This window comes from Scyliorhinus torazame, chromosome 26 (assembly GCF_047496885.1).
Source record: "Scyliorhinus torazame isolate Kashiwa2021f chromosome 26, sScyTor2.1, whole genome shotgun sequence".
NCBI classification, from domain to species: Eukaryota; Metazoa; Chordata; class Chondrichthyes; order Carcharhiniformes; family Scyliorhinidae; genus Scyliorhinus; species Scyliorhinus torazame.
The window spans coordinates 39,755,223-39,772,440 of NC_092732.1; the positions used below are offsets into that span (position 1 = coordinate 39,755,223).

The 17,218-nt window shown below is 65.3% G+C and overlaps 2 protein-coding genes across 2 annotated transcripts in view; both read left to right on the forward strand.

Annotated features, from left to right (window-relative positions):
• The window catches only part of LOC140402989 (AP-4 complex accessory subunit RUSC1-like), a 48,127-nt gene extending 30,915 nt beyond the window's left edge, over positions 1-17,212 (forward strand). The window contains exons 7-8 of the mRNA XM_072490645.1: positions 12,695-12,829; positions 15,499-17,212. Of these exons, the coding sequence (XP_072346746.1) occupies positions 12,695-12,829; positions 15,499-15,664 (301 nt within the window). The 3' untranslated portion in view covers positions 15,665-17,212. The remainder of the gene's footprint in view (positions 1-12,694; positions 12,830-15,498) is intronic.
• LOC140402993 (regulation of nuclear pre-mRNA domain-containing protein 2-like) overlaps positions 1-17,218 on the forward strand; it is a 227,903-nt gene that overhangs the window by 117,935 nt on the left and 92,750 nt on the right.

Consider the following 17,218-nt stretch of genomic DNA (forward strand, 5'->3'; position numbering starts at 1 on the left):
CCGTCCACACTCCCACACTCGCCGTCCTCGCTCACCGTCCACACTCCCACACTCGCCGTCCTCGCTCACCGTCCACACTCCCACACTCGCCGTCCACGCTCGCCGTCCACACTCCCACACTCGCCGTCCTCGCTCACCGTCCACACTCCCACACTCGCCGTCCTCGCTCACCGTCCACACTCCCACACTCGCCGTCCTCGCTCACCGTCCACACTCCCACACTCGCCGTCCTCGCTCGCCGTCCACACTCCCACACTCGCTGTCCACGCTCGCCGTCCACACTCGCCGTCCACGCTCGCCGTCCACACTCCCACACTCGCCGTCCTCGCTCACCGTCCACACTCCCACACTCGCTGTCCACACTCGCCGTCCACACTCGCCGTCCTCGCTCACCGTCCACACTCGCCGTCCACACTCCCTGTCCACACTCGCCGTCCTCGCTCGCCGTCCTCGCTCGCCGTCCACACTCGCCGTCCACACTCGCCGTCCACACTCGCCGTCCTCACTGCGTCACCGTCCACACGGTCCTCGCTCGTTCGCCGTCCACACTCGCCGTCCACACTCGCCGTCCACCTCGCCGTCACGCTCGCCGTCCACACTCGCCGTCCACACTCCCACACTCACCGTCCTCGCTCACCGTCCACACTCGCCGTCCACACTCCCACACTCGCCGTCCACGCTCACCGTCCACACTCGCCGTCCACACTCCCACACTCACCGTCCTCGCTCACCGTCCACACTCCCACACTCGCCGTCCACGCTCGCCGTCCACACTCGCCGTCCACACTCCCACACTCGCCGTCCTCGCTCACCGTCCACACTCCCACACTCGCCGTCCTCGCTCACCGTCCACACTCCCACACTCGCCGTCCTCCCTCACCGTCCACACTCGCTGTCCACACTCGCCGTCCTCGCTCACCGTCCACACTCCCACACTCGCCGTCCTCGCTCACCGTCCACACTCCCACACTCGCCGTCCTCGCTCACCGTCCACACTCGCCGTCCACACTCCCTGTCCACACTCGCCGTCCTCGCTCGCCGTCCTCGCTCGCCGTCCACACTCGCCGTCCTCGCTCGCCGTCCACACTCGCCGTCCACACTCCCACACTCACCGTCCTCGCTCACCGTCCACACTCCCACACTCGCCGTCCTCGCTCGCCGTCCACACTCGGCGTCCACACTCCCACACTCGCCGTCCACGCTCGCCGTCCACACTCCCACACTCGCCGTCCACGCTCGCCGTCCACACTCCCACACTCGCCGTCCTCGCTCACCGTCCACACTCCCACACTCGCCGTCCTCGCTCGCCGTCCACACTCGCCGTCCACACTCCCACACTCGCCGTCCACGCTCGCCGTCCACACTCCCACACTCGCCGTCCTCGCTCACCGTCCACACTCCCACACTCGCCGTCCTTGCTCACCGTCCACACTCCCACACTCGCCGTCCTCGCTCACCGTCCACACTCGCCGTCCACACTCCCTGTCCACACTCCCACACTCGCCGTCCACACTCCCACACTCGCCGTCCTCGCTCACCGTCCACACTCCCACACTCGCCGTCCACGCTCGCCGTCCACACTCCCACACTCGCCGTCCACGCTCGCCGTCCACACTCCCACACTCGCCGTCCACGCTCGCCGTCCACACTCCCACACTCGCCGTCCACGCTCGCCGTCCACACTCCCACACTCGCCGTCCTTGCTCACCGTCCACACTCCCACACTCGCCGTCCACGCTCGCCGTCCACACTCCCACACTCGCCGTCCTTGCTCACCGTCCACACTCCCACACTCGCCGTCCACGCTCACCGTCCACACTCCCACACTCGCCGTCCTCGCTCACCGTCCACACTCCCACACTCGCCGTCCTCGCTCACCGTCCACACTCCCACACTCGCCGTCCTCGCTCACCGTCCACACTCGCCGTCCACACTCCCTGTCCACACTCGCCGTCCTCGCTCGCCGTCCTCGCTCGCCGTCCTCGCTCGCCGTCCACACTCGCCGTCCACACTCGCCGTCCACACTCCCTGTCCACACTCGCCGTCCTCGCTCGCCGTCCACACTCGCCGTCCTCGCTCGCCGTCCACACTCGCCGTCCACACTCGCCGTCCACACTCCCTGTCCACACTCGCCGTCCTCGCTCGCCGTCCACACTCGCCGTCCACACTCCCACACTCACCGTCCTCGCTCACCGTCCACACTCCCACACTCGCCGTCCTCGCTCGCCGTCCACACTCGCCGTCCACACTCCCACACTCACCGTCCTCGCTCACCGTCCACACTCCCACACTCGCCGTCCTCGCTCACCGTCCTCGCTCGCCGTCCACACTCGCCGTCCACACTCCCACACTCACCGTCCTCGCTCACCGTCCACACTCCCACACTCGCTGTCCTCGCTCGCCGTCCTCGCTCGCCGTCCACACTCGCCGTCCACACTCCCACACTCACCGTCCTCGCTCACCGTCCACACTCCCACACTCGCCGTCCACGCTCGCCGTCCACACTCCCACACTCGCCGTCCTCGCTCACCGTCCACACTCGCCGTCCTCGCTCGCCGTCCTCGCTCACCGTCCACACTCGCCGTCCACACTCCCTGTCCACACTCGCCGTCCTCGCTCGCCGTCCACACTCGCCGTCCACACTCCCACACTCACCGTCCTCGCTCACCGTCCACACTCCCACACTCGCCGTCCTCGCTCACCGTCCACACTCGCCGTCCACACTCCCACACTCGCCGTCCTCGCTCGCCGTCCACACTCACCGTCCACACTCCCACACTCGCCGTCCTCGCTCACCGTCCACACTCCCACACTCGCCGTCCACACTCACCGTCCACACTCCCACACTCGCCGTCCTCGCTCGCCGTCCACACTCGCCGTCCACACTCCCACACTCGCCGTCCACGCTCGCCGTCCACACTCCCACACTCACCGTCCTCGCTCACCGTCCACACTCGCCGTCCACACTCCCACACTCGCCGTCCACGCTCACCGTCCACACTCGCCGTCCACACTCCCACACTCACCGTCCTCGCTCACCGTCCACACTCCCACACTCGCCGTCCACGCTCGCCGTCCACACTCGCCGTCCACACTCCCACACTCGCCGTCCTCGCTCACCGTCCACACTCCCACACTCGCCGTCCTCGCTCACCGTCCACACTCCCACACTCGCCGTCCTCCCTCACCGTCCACACTCGCTGTCCACACTCGCCGTCCTCGCTCACCGTCCACACTCCCACACTCGCCGTCCTCGCTCACCGTCCACACTCCCACACTCGCCGTCCTCGCTCACCGTCCACACTCGCCGTCCACACTCCCTGTCCACACTCGCCGTCCTCGCTCGCCGTCCTCGCTCGCCGTCCACACTCGCCGTCCTCGCTCGCCGTCCACACTCGCCGTCCACACTCCCACACTCACCGTCCTCGCTCACCGTCCACACTCCCACACTCGCCGTCCTCGCTCGCCGTCCACACTCGGCGTCCACACTCCCACACTCGCCGTCCACGCTCGCCGTCCACACTCCCACACTCGCCGTCCACGCTCGCCGTCCACACTCCCACACTCGCCGTCCTCGCTCACCGTCCACACTCCCACACTCGCCGTCCTCGCTCGCCGTCCACACTCGCCGTCCACACTCCCACACTCGCCGTCCACGCTCGCCGTCCACACTCCCACACTCGCCGTCCTCGCTCACCGTCCACACTCCCACACTCGCCGTCCTTGCTCACCGTCCACACTCCCACACTCGCCGTCCTCGCTCACCGTCCACACTCGCCGTCCACACTCCCTGTCCACACTCCCACACTCGCCGTCCACACTCCCACACTCGCCGTCCTCGCTCACCGTCCACACTCCCACACTCGCCGTCCACGCTCGCCGTCCACACTCCCACACTCGCCGTCCACGCTCGCCGTCCACACTCCCACACTCGCCGTCCACGCTCGCCGTCCACACTCCCACACTCGCCGTCCACGCTCGCCGTCCACACTCCCACACTCGCCGTCCTTGCTCACCGTCCACACTCCCACACTCGCCGTCCACGCTCGCCGTCCACACTCCCACACTCGCCGTCCTTGCTCACCGTCCACACTCCCACACTCGCCGTCCACGCTCACCGTCCACACTCCCACACTCGCCGTCCTCGCTCACCGTCCACACTCCCACACTCGCCGTCCTCGCTCACCGTCCACACTCCCACACTCGCCGTCCTCGCTCACCGTCCACACTCCCACACTCGCCGTCCTCGCTCACCGTCCACACTCGCCGTCCACACTCCCTGTCCACACTCGCCGTCCTCGCTCGCCGTCCTCGCTCGCCGTCCTCGCTCGCCGTCCACACTCGCCGTCCACACTCGCCGTCCACACTCCCTGTCCACACTCGCCGTCCTCGCTCGCCGTCCACACTCGCCGTCCTCGCTCGCCGTCCACACTCGCCGTCCACACTCGCCGTCCACACTCCCTGTCCACACTCGCCGTCCTCGCTCGCCGTCCACACTCGCCGTCCACACTCCCACACTCACCGTCCTCGCTCACCGTCCACACTCCCACACTCGCCGTCCTCGCTCGCCGTCCACACTCGCCGTCCACACTCCCACACTCACCGTCCTCGCTCACCGTCCACACTCCCACACTCGCCGTCCTCGCTCACCGTCCTCGCTCGCCGTCCACACTCGCCGTCCACACTCCCACACTCACCGTCCTCGCTCACCGTCCACACTCCCACACTCGCTGTCCTCGCTCGCCGTCCTCGCTCGCCGTCCACACTCGCCGTCCACACTCCCACACTCACCGTCCTCGCTCACCGTCCACACTCCCACACTCGCCGTCCACGCTCGCCGTCCACACTCCCACACTCGCCGTCCTCGCTCACCGTCCACACTCGCCGTCCTCGCTCGCCGTCCTCGCTCACCGTCCACACTCGCCGTCCACACTCCCTGTCCACACTCGCCGTCCTCGCTCGCCGTCCACACTCGCCGTCCACACTCCCACACTCACCGTCCTCGCTCACCGTCCACACTCCCACACTCGCCGTCCTCGCTCACCGTCCACACTCGCCGTCCACACTCCCACACTCGCCGTCCTCGCTCGCCGTCCACACTCACCGTCCACACTCCCACACTCGCCGTCCTCGCTCACCGTCCACACTCCCACACTCGCCGTCCACACTCACCGTCCACACTCCCACACTCGCCGTCCTCGCTCACCGTCCACACTCGCCGTCCACACTCCCACACTCGCCGTCCACGCTCGCCGTCCACACTCCCACACTCGCCGTCCACGCTCGCCGTCCACACTCCCACACTCGCCGTCCTCGCTCGCCGTCCACACTCGCCGTCCACGCTCGCCGTCCACACTCCCACACTCGCCGTCCACGCTCGCCGTCCACACTCCCACGCTCGCCGTCCACACTCCCACACTCGCCGTCCACGCTCGCCGTCCACACTCCCACACTCGCCGTCCTCGCTCGCCGTCCACACTCGCCGTCCTCGCTCGCCGTCCACACTCGCCGTCCACGCTCGCCGTCCACACTCCCACACTCGCCGTCCACGCTCACCGTCCACACTCCCACACTCGCCGTCCTCGCTCACCGTCCACACTCGCCGTCCACACTCGCCGTCCTTGCTCACCGTCCACACTCCCACACTCGCCGTCCTCGCTCACCGTCCACACTCCCACGCTCGCTGTCCACGCTCGCCGTCCACGCTCGCCGTCCACGCTCGCCGTCCACACTCCCACACTCGCCGTCCTTGCTCACCGTCCACACTCCCACACTCGCCGTCCTGGCTCACCGTCCACACTCCCACACTCGCCGTCCACGCTCGCCGTCCACACTCCCACACTCGCCGTCCTTGCTCACCGTCCACACTCCCACGCTCGCCGTCCACACTCCCACACTCGCCGTCCACGCTCGCCGTCCACACTCCCACACTCGCCGTCCTTGCTCACCGTCCACACTCCCACACTCGCCGTCCTCGCTCACCGTCCACACTCCCACACTCGCCGTCCACGCTCGCCGTCCACGCTCGCCGTCCACGCTCGCCGTCCACGCTCGCCGTCCACGCTCGCCGTCCACGATCGCCGTCCACACTTGCCGTCCTCGCTCGCCGTCCACACTCACACACTCGCCGTACACACTCGCTGTCCACACTTGCTGTCCACGCTCGCCGTCCACGCTCGCCGTCCACGCTCGCCGTCCACGCTCGCCGTTCACGCTCGCCGTCCACACTCACACTCTCGCCGTCCACACTCACACACTCGCCGTCCACACTCGCCGTCCACGCTCGCCGTCCACGCTCGCCGTCCACGCTCGCCGTCCTCGCTCGCCGTCTACACTCGCCGTCCACGCTCTCGCACTCGGGCTCTCGCACTCGGGCTCTCGCACTCGGGCTCTGACACTCGGGCTCTGACACTCGGGCTCTGACCCTCGGGCTCTGGCACTCGGGCTCTGGCACTCGGGCTCTGGCACTCGGGCTCTGGCACTCGGGCTCTGACACTCGGGCTCTGACACTCGGGCTCTGACACTCGGGCTCTCGCACTCGGGCTCTCACACTCGGGCTCTGACACTCGGGCTCTCGCACTCGGGCTCTGGCACTCGGGCTCTGACACTCGGGCTCTGACACTCGGGCTCTGACACTCGGGCTCTGGCACTCAGGCTCTGACACTCGGGCTCTCGCACTCGGGCTCTGACACTCGGGCGCTGACACTCGGGCTCTGGCACTCGGGCTCTGGCACTCGGGCTCTGACACTCGGGCTCTGGCACTCGGGCTCTGGCACTCGGGCTCTGGCACTCGGGCTCTGGCACTCGGGCTCTGGCACTCGGGCTCTCGCACTCGGGCTCTCGCACTCGGGCTCTCGCACTCGGGCTCTCGCACTCGGGCTCTGACACTCGGGCTCTGGCACTCGGGCTCTGACACTCGGGCTCTCGCACTCGGGCTCTGACACTCGGGCTCTGACACTCGGGCTCTGGCACTCGGGCTCTGGCACTCGGGCTCTGGCACTCGGGCTCTCGCCCTCGGGCTCTGACACTCGGGCTCTCACACTCGGGCTCTCGCACTCGGGCTCTGACACTCGGGCTCTGGCACTCGGGCTCTGACACTCGGGCTCTCGCACTCGGGCTCTCGCACTCGGGCTCTCGCACTCGGGCTCTCGCACTCGGGCTCTGACACTCGGGCTCTGGCACTCGGGCTCTGACACTCGGGCTCTCGCACTCGGGCTCTGACACTCGGGCTCTGACACTCGGGCTCTGGCACTCGGGCTCTGGCACTCGGGCTCTGGCACTCGGACTCTCGCCCTCGGGCTCTGACACTCGGGCTCTCACACTCGGGCTCTCGCACTCGGGCTCTGACACTCGGGCTCTGACACTCGGGCTCTGGCACTCGGGCTCTGGCACTCGGGCTCTCGCCCTCGGGCTCTGACACTCGGGCTCTGACACTCGGGCTCTCACACTCGGGCTCTCGCACTCGGGCTCTCGCACTCGGGCTCTGACACTCGGGCTCTGGCACTCGGGCTCTGACACTCGGGCTCTGGCACTCGGGCTCTGGCACTCGGGCTCTGACACTCGGGCTCTGACACTCGGGCTCTGGCACTCGGGCTCTGGCACTCGGGCTCTGGCACTCGGGCTCTGGCACTCGGGCTCTGGCACTCGGGCTCTGACACTCGGGCTCTGACACTCGGGCTCTGACACTCGGGCTCTGGCACTCGGGCTCTGGCACTCGGGCTCTGACACTCGGGCTCTCGCACTCGGGCTCTGACACTCGGGCTCTGGCACTCGGGCTCTGACACTCGGGCTCTGACACTCGGGCTCTCGCCCTCGGGCTCTCTCACTCGGGCTCTAACACTCGGGCTCTGACACTCGGGCTCTGGCACTCGGGCTCTGACACTCGGGCTCTGACACTCGGGCTCTCGCACTCGGGCTCTCACACTCGGGCTCTGACACTCGGGCTCTCGCACTCGTGCTCTGACACTCGGGCTCTGACACTCGGGCTCTGGCACTCGGGCTCTGACACTCGGGGTCTCGCACTCGGGCTCTCGCACTCGGGCTCTCACACTCGGGGTCTGACACTCGGGCTCTTGCACTCGGGCTCTCGCACTAGGGCTCTGACACACGGGCTCTGACACTCGGGCTCTCACACTCGGGCTCTGACACTCGGGCTCTCGCACTCGGGCTCTGACACTCGGGCTCTCGCACTCGGGCTCTGACACTCGGGCTCTCACACTCGGGCTCTGACACTCGGGCTCTCGCACTAGGGCTCTGACACACGGGCTCTGACACTCGGGCTCTCACACTCGGGCTCTCACACTCGGGCTCTGACACTCGGGCTCTCGCACTCGGGCTCTCGCACTCGGGCTCTGACACTCGGGCTCTCACACTCAGGCTCTGACACTCGGGCTCTTGCACTCGGGCTCTCGCACTAGGGCTCTGACACACGGGCTCTGACACTCGGGCTCTGCCACTCGGGCTCTGCCACTCGGGCTCTGCCACTCGGGCTCTGGCACTCGGGCTCTGGCACTCGGGCTCTGACACTCGGGCTCTGGCACTCGGGCTCTGGCACTCGGGCTCTGGCACTCGGGCTCTGGCACTCGGGCTCTGGCACTCGGGCTCTGGCACTCGGGCTCTCGCACTCGGGCTCTCGCACTCGGGCTCTGGCACTCGGGCTCTGGCACTCGGGCTCTGGCACTCGGGCTCTGACACTCGGGCTCTTGCACTCGGGCTCTGGCACTCGGGCTCTGGCACTCGGGCTCTCGCACTCGGGCTCTCACACTCGGGCTCTCACACTCGGGCTCTGACACTCGGGCTCTCGCACTCGGGCTCTGACACTCGGGCTCTCGCACTCGGGCTCTCACACTCGGGCTCTGACACTCGGGCTCTCGCACTCGGGCTCTCACACTCGGGCTCTGACACTCGGGCTCTCGCACTCGGGCTCTCGCACTCGGGCTCTCGCACTCGGGCTCTGACACCCGGGCTCTGGCACTCGGGCTCTGGCACTCGGGCTCTCGCACTCGGGCTCTCGCACTCGGGCTCTCGCACTCGGGCTCTCGCACTCGGGCTCTGACACTCGGGCTCTCGCACCAGGATTCACTCCCCCTCCCCCACCAGGATTCATTCCCCCTCCCCCACCAGGATTCATTCCCCCTCCCCCACCAGGATTCACTCCCCCCCCAACCAGGATTCACTCCCCCTCCCCCACCAGGATTCACTCCCCCCCCAACCAGGATTCACTCCCCCTCCCCCACCAGGATTCACTCCCCTCCCCCACCAGGATTCACTCCCCCCCTCCCCCACCAGGATTCACTCCCCCTCCCCCACCAGGATTCATTCCCCCTCCCCCACCAGGATTCACTCCCCCTCCCCCACCAGGATTCACTCCCCCCCCAACCAGGATTCACTCCCCCTCCCCCACCAGGATTCACTCCCCTCCCCCACCAGGATTCACTCCCCCCCTCCCCCACCAGGATTCACTCCCCTCCCCCACCAGGATGCACTCCCCCCTCCCCCACCAGGATTCACTCCCCCCTCCCCCACCAGGATTCACTCCCCCCCCCAACCAGGATTCACTCCCCCTCCCCCACCAGGATTCACTCCCCCCCCCCCAACCAGGATTCACTCCCCCTCCCCCACCAGGATTCACTCCCCTCCCCCACCAGGATTCACTCCCCCCCTCCCCCACCAGGATTCACTCCCCCCCCCCACCAGGATTCACTCCCCCTCCCACACCAGGATTCATTCCCCCTCCCCCACCAGGATTCATTCCCCCTCCCCCACCAGGATTCATTCCCCCTCCCCCACCAGGATTCACTCCCCCTCCCTTCCTCCACCAGGATTCACTCCCCCCCTCCCCCACCAGGATTCACTCTCCCTCCCCCACCATGATTCACTCCCCCTCCCCCACCAGGATTCACTCCCCCACCAGGATTCACTCCCCCCCTCCCCCACCAGGATTCACTCCCCCTCCCCCACCAGGATTCACTCCCCCTCCCCCACCAGGATTCACTCCCCCTCCCCCACCAGGATTCACTCCCCCTCCCCCACCAGGATTCACTCCCCCTCCACCACCAGGATTCACTCCCCCTCCCCCCACCAGGATTCACTCCCCCTCCCCCATCAGGATTCTCTCCCCCCCCCACCAGGATTCACTCCCCCTCCCCCCACCAGGATTCACTCCCCCTCCCCCATCAGGATTCTCTCCCCCCCCTCCCCCACCAGGATTCACTCCCCCCCCCCCCAACCACGATTCACTCTCCCTCCCCCACCAGGATACACGCCCCCTCCCACCAGGATACACTCCCCCTCCCCCACCAGGATTCACTCCCCTTCCCCCACCAGGATTCACTCCCCCTCCCCCACCAGGATTCACTCCCCCTCCCCCACCAGGATTCACTCCCCCACCCCCACCAGGATTCACTCCCCCTCCCCCACCAGGATTCACTCCCCCTCCCCCACCAGGATTCACTCACCCCCCCACCAGGATTCACTCCCACCCCCCCACCAGGATTCACCCCCCCACTAGGATTCACTCCCCCCCCACCAGGATTCACTCCCCCCCCACCAGGATTCACTCCCCCCCCCCACCAGGATTCACTCCCCCTCCCCCACCAAGATTCACTCCCCCTCCCCCACCAGGATTCACTCCGCCTCCCCTACCAGGATTCACTCCCCTCCCCCACCAGGATTCACTCCCCTCCCCCCCCCACCAGGATTCACCCCCCCCCCCCAACCGGATTCACTCCCCCTCCCCCACCAGGATTCACTCCCCCTCCCCCACCAGGATTCACTCCCCCCCCCACCAGGATTCACTCCCCCCTCCCCCACCAGGATTCACTCCCCCTCCCCCACCAGGATTCACTCCCCCCCCACCAGGATTCACTCCCCCTCCCCCACCAGGATTCACTCCCCCTCCCCCCACCAGGATTCACTCCCCCTCCCCCACCAGGATTCACTCCCCCTCCACCACCAGGATTCACTCCCCCTCCCCCACCAGGTTTCACTCCCCCTCCCCCACCAGGATTCACTCCCCTCCCCCACCAGGATTCACTCCCCTCCCCCACCAGGATTCACTCCCCTCCCCCCCCCCACCAGGATTCATCCCCCCCAACCAGGATTCACTCCCCCTCCCCCACCAGGATTCACTCCCCCTCCCCCACCAGGATTCACTCCCCCCCCCCACCACGATTCACTCCCCCTCCCCCACCAGGATTCACTCCCCCTCCCCCACCAGGGTTCACTCCCCCTCCCCCACCAGGATACACTCCCCCCCCAGCAGGATTCACTCCCCCCCCCCCCACCAGGATTCACTCCCCCCTACCCCACCAGGATTCACTCCCCCCCCAACCAGGATTCACTCCCCCCCCCCCACCAGGATTCACTCCCCCTCCCCCACCAGGATTCACTCCCCCCGCCCCCCCCCCACCAGGATTCACTCCCCCCCCCCTCCCCCACCAGGATTCACTCCCCCCCTCCCCCACCAGGATTCACTCCCCCTCCCCCACCAGGATTCACTCCCCCCTTCCCCCCCCACCAGGATTCACTCCCCCCCCTCCCCCACCAGGATTCACTCCCCACCCCAACCAGGATTCATTCCCCCCCCCCAACCAGGATACACTCCCCCCCCCAGCAGGATTCACTCCCCACCCCCAACCAGGATTCACTCCCCCCCCCCCAACCAGGATTCACTCCCCCCCCCCCACCAGGATTCACTCCCCCTCCCCCACCAGGATTCACTCCCCCCCCCCTTCCCCACCAGGATTCACCCCCCCCCCCCAGCAGGATTCACTCCCCCCCCCCACCAGGATTCACTCCCCCCCCCACCAGGATTCACTCCCCCCCCTCCCCCACCAGGATTCACTCCCCCCTCCCCCACCAGGATTCACTCCCCCTCCCCCACCAGGATTCACTCCCCACCCCAACCAGGATTCATTCCCCACCCCCCAACCAGGATACACTCCCCCCCCCCCCAGCAGGATTCACTCCCCCCCCCCACCAGGATTCACTCCCCCCCCCCAACCAGGATTCACTCCCCCCCCCCACCAGGATTCACTCCCCCTCCCCCACCAGGATTCACTCCCCCCCCCTTCCCCACCAGGATTCACTCCCCCCCCCCCCAGCAGGATTCACTCCCCCCCCCCACCAGGATTCACTCCCCCCCCCCAACCAGGATTCACTCCCCCCCCCACCAGGATTCACTCCCCCTCCCCCACCAGGATTCACTCCCCCCCCCTTCCCCACCAGGATTCACTGCCCCCCCCCCCAGCAGGATTCACTCCCCTCCCCCACCAGGATTCACTCCCCCTCCCCCACCAGGATTCACTCCCCCCCCCCCACCAGGATTCACTCCCCCCCCCAACCAGGATTCACTCCCCCCCCCCCCCCACCAGGATTCACTCCCCCTCCCCCACCAGGATTCACTCCCCCCCCCCTTCCCCACCAGGATTCACTCCCCCCCCCCCCCCAGCAGGATTCACTCCCCCCCCACCAGGATTCACTCCCCCTCCCCCACCAGGATTCACTCCCCCCCCCCCCTTCCCCACCAGGATTCACTCCCCCCCCCCCCCACCAGGATTCACTCCCCCTCCCCCCACCAGGATTCACTCCCCCCACCCCTTCCCCACCAGGATTCACTCCCCCCCCCCCAGCAGGATTCCCCCCCGCCCCCCCCCCGGGGAACACCGTGCCTGATCTCCGATGTTCTCCGCAGGTTGCCCTCTGATTGGCTGTTTCCCAGGACGACCCACTCGAAGGCGCCGGTCAAGGTGATGGCTGCTGGGACGGAGTGGTTGCCGCCGACAACGGGAATGAGTCCCCCATCAAGGCAACCGGCCCAATCAGCCAGGTAACAGCAGGTTTCCCAACGTCCGCCCTCCTTCTCCTCATCGCCACGTTCTCTCCCTCCGGGAGGGCGGTGACATTCACCGGGGGCGGGGGGGTGTAGGGGGTCAGACTTTCTCCCTGTCTTCCTCTCCCTCTCTCACGCACTCTCTGTCCCTCTCTCTCCCTTTCTCCCTCCCTCTTTCTCCCTCCATCTCCCTCCCGCTCTCTCCCTCCCTCTCTCACACTCACTCTGTCTTTCCCCATCTCTCTCTCTCCCTCTCCCTCTCTCCCTCTCCCTCTCTCCCTTGCCCTCTCCCCCTCTCCCTCACCCTCTCCCTCCCTCTCTCCCCCTCTCTTTTTCTCTCCCCCTCTCTCTCTTTCCCCCTCTCTCTCTTTCCCCCTCCCTCTCTCCCACTCCCTCCCTCCCTCTCTCCCTCCCTCTCTCCCCATCCCTCTCTCTCTCTCTTTCTCCCCCTCTCTCTCCTTCCCTCCCTCTCTCCCTCTCCCTCATTCTCACTCTCTTTCTCTCCCTCTCCCTCCCTCCCACCCTCCCTCCCTCCCTCTCTCTCTCTCTCTCTCTCTCTCTCCCTCTCCCTCTCCCTCTCCCTCTCCCTCTCCCTCTCCCTCTCCCTCCCTCCCCCTCTCTCTCTCCCTCTCTCCCTCCCCCTCTCTCCCCCTCTCTCTCCCTCCCTGTCTCTCCCTCCCTCCCTCCCTCCCTCTCACTCTTTCTCTCCCTCTCCCTCTTTCTCTCCCTCCCTCTCTCCCTCTCTCACAATTGTTATGGGATAGGGTTTTGAAAACACCGAAGTCTATTGTCGAGCTCACCTGAGCTCTGAATGTTTATTGAGTTCGGTCAGTGATGAAGGGCTCAGTATAAAGGGGTAAGTAGGAATTAAACTTGCTTTCAGGGAAGCTAAATTAGGTCTTTAATTGGATAATTTAGCGACTGAGTTTGGCTAATTAATGGCTGCACCCTCGGCTTCCTGGGTCGGCCATGGAGTGAGCGGGCGCACATTTGGTGGCTCTCGCTCAAGCTTGACGTTTTTGGACCTGTCCCCCGGCTAACAGTGGAGCTGAATGATGGTCTAAGGTGCGGGAGGGGTGGGAGGAGAGCGCGTCCCACCGGATTCGTGGACCATAAGTGGTCGAAAAGGGAGGGAACAATCTTTGAACGCTGGTGTGGTGCCTGCGACACGGGGGGGCGACGCCGGAGGGCCAGGGCTCAAGCCTGCCGGCCCAGTGGTCGACAGATCCGCTAGCGGGCTCCCTCCACGGGAAACTTGGCCCAGCAGGGGAAGGAGAACTTGGAGGACCTGACCAAGGCGGTGGACCCGATAATGGCGGGGATCAACCACATGGCGATGTGGTTAGAGGCCTAGGGCCAGGCGATCGAGGAGGTGGAGGAGGTGGTGGGAGATTTCGAGGGGAAACTTGCCTCGACGGAAGTGGAGATGGGGCAGATGCGAGATCAACAAAGGAGGCTGCAGATGTTATGGGACAGGGTTTAGAAAACTCAAAAGTGCATCATGGAGTTGACCTGAGCTGTAACTCTTTCTTGATTTTGGTTACGCTGAACATTGCACTTCAGGGGCGGGATTCTCCGACCCCCCCCCCCCGCCGGGTCGGAGAATCGCCGGGGGCTGGCGTGAATCCCGCACCGGATATTCGGCGGGGGCGGGAATTGCGCCGCGCCGGTTGCCGAATTCTCCGGCACCGGATATTCGGCGGGGGCGGGAATTGCGCCGTGCCGGTTGGCACCCCCCCCCCCCCCCCCGACGATTCTCCGGGTGATCTGACCCCGGGGGGGTGCGCCCCCACGGTGGCCTGGCCCGCGATCGGGGCCCACCGATCCGCGGGCGGGCCTGTGCCGTGGGGGCACTCTTTTCCTTCCGCCTTCGCAACGGTCCCCCGCCGTGGCGGAGGCGGAAGAGACCCCCCTCCACTGCGCATGCGCGGGGATGCCGTGAGCGGCCGCTGACGCTCCCGCGCATGCGCCGCCCGGCAAAGTCATTTCCGCGCCAGCTGGCGGGGCGGAAATCAGTCCGGCGCGGGCCTAGCCCCTCAAGGTGCGGGCTCGGCCCCTCGAGATGCGGAGAATTCCGCACCTTTGGGGCGGTGCGATGCCGGACTGATTCGCGCTGTTTTTGGCGCCGGTCGGCAGACATCACGCCGATTGCGGACAATCCCGCCCCAGGTGTTAACAGAGTTCTTAGGCGCTTTTAATCGATAAACCAGCTTTATTCTACGAATCTAGTCAACATTTGTATAAACACACACAGTAAGAATTATCAACCACAAACATAAATACCCCGCACAGCTACAATAATCTATGTATAACCCTTAATGAATTCCCCCTTAACTGTTCCAATTCAATAACAAAATCCAAGTAAAAAACAGCAGGTAAGTATAATCATTGGGTTACTTCCTTAGAATAACTCTTTAAAATGGAAAATAGAGAGTGGCCAAAATACTTCTCCGTCTGAATCTGCAGCAGCCAAATGCGAAGCGAAAGTAAAAACTCACAGAGCCACAAACCAGCTCCAAAACGCAAAGCAAAAGTAAAACCAACTCCCGGAGCCACAGCCCAGCTCCACCCACACCATGACATGACTGAAGTCATGTGATAAGACAAAAGCATTTCTTAAAGGGGCACTCCCATGACACACTCTCTCTCTCTCTCTCTCTGCCCAGGATGGTGCGGACACTTTGCGATCACACGGCCACCGATGGAGAGCAGCTGAGTTTCCGGAGAGGGGACACGCTCGAGGTCCTGGCCTGCGTGGACGAAGACTGGATCCGCTGTTGCCGCGGCGACGTTTCCGGCCTGGTGCCCATTGAGTACACGTCGCTCATGTAGAGAACGCGGCGCTGCTCCAGTCTCCATACAGCGGTGGCCAAGGACCCTCCCCCCCCCCCCCCCCCCGGACACCCACAGCAGCCCCGTGACGCAGGGTTAAACCGCCGTGATTCTCGCGTCGCTCGTTACGCCCCTACATTTTCTTCCAGGTTCCTCATTGCGACGGCCAAACCTTCCGCTCCACCCAGAGAGCAAGGAAATACACCCAGCGGGGACACGGGGAATGATTCACCCGTCTGGGGTTGTGCCACCCGTGTGTGTATGTGTGTGTGTGTGTTTGTGTGTGTGTGTCAGCTCCTGTACACGTACAGCTGGAACAAGGCAATGATTCCACCCCACCCCCGTCAGGGACGGTCCGAACCGTGTGTGTGTCTCAGTGAATGAGAGGAAACAGGACTGTTTTGTGCAGTACTCTTATCTATTTAATGGCAAGCTTGTATGTGTGTGTGTGTATATAGATATATATATATATATAAACCCTAACCCTCAACTGCTCAAAGTGAATGATTAACTGTAATGATCTAGTTGTTTACAGCTGGGTGCTGTCCCCTGCTGTGTTAACAGTGAGCTGTTACCAGGGAGAAGTGACCCGGATGCTCCGCACACAGTGCCTGTCCCCTGCTGTGTTAACAGTCAGCTGTTGCCAGGGGAGAAGGTGACCCCGATACTCTGCACACAGTGCCTGTCCCCTGCTGTGGTAACAGTCAGCTGTTGCCAGGGGAGAAGGTGACCCCAATGCTCCGCACACAGTGCCTGTCCCCCTGCTGTGTTAACAGTCAGCTGTTACCAGGGGAGAAGGTGACCCCGATGCTCCGCACACAGTGCCTGTCCCCTGCTGTGTTAACAGTGAGCTGTTACCAGGGGAGAAGGTGACCCCAATGCTCCGCACACAGTACCTGTCCCCTGCTGTGTTAACAGTGAGCTGTTACCAGGGGAGAAGGTGACCCCCGATAATCTGCACACAGTGCCTGTCCCCTGCTGTGTTAACAGTGAGCTGTTACCAGGGGAGAAGGTGACCCCGATTCTCAACAGACTGTGCCAAGCCAGTAGCAGCCAGGAACTCCCATGTCAGCTTGTGGACAGACACGTTCACTCTCACCCTGCCAGGGTTCACTGTCACAATGGCAGAGTCCCCGTGATCTACTGCACCCAATAATCCTCGTCGAGACAGCAGACAAGCCACACCTGTCTTTACCCCAGCCGTCTCTCTCCCTCTCTCGCACTCTCCGTATCCCCCACATTGCCACAATCTCTCTCTCTGTATCCCCACATTGCCACAATCTCTCTCTCCGTATCCCCCACATTGCCGTGATGTCTCTCTCTCCGTATCCCCCACATTGCCGTGATGTCTCTCTCCCCGTATCCCCCACATTGCCGTGATGTCTCTCTCTCCGTATCCCCCACATTGCCGTGATGTCTCTCTCTCTCCGTCTCCCCCACATTGCCGTGATGTCTCTCTCCCCGTATCCCTCACATTGCCGTGATGTCTCTCTCTCTCCGTATCCCCCCACATTGCCGTGATGTCTCTCTCCGTATCCCCCACATTGCCGTGAT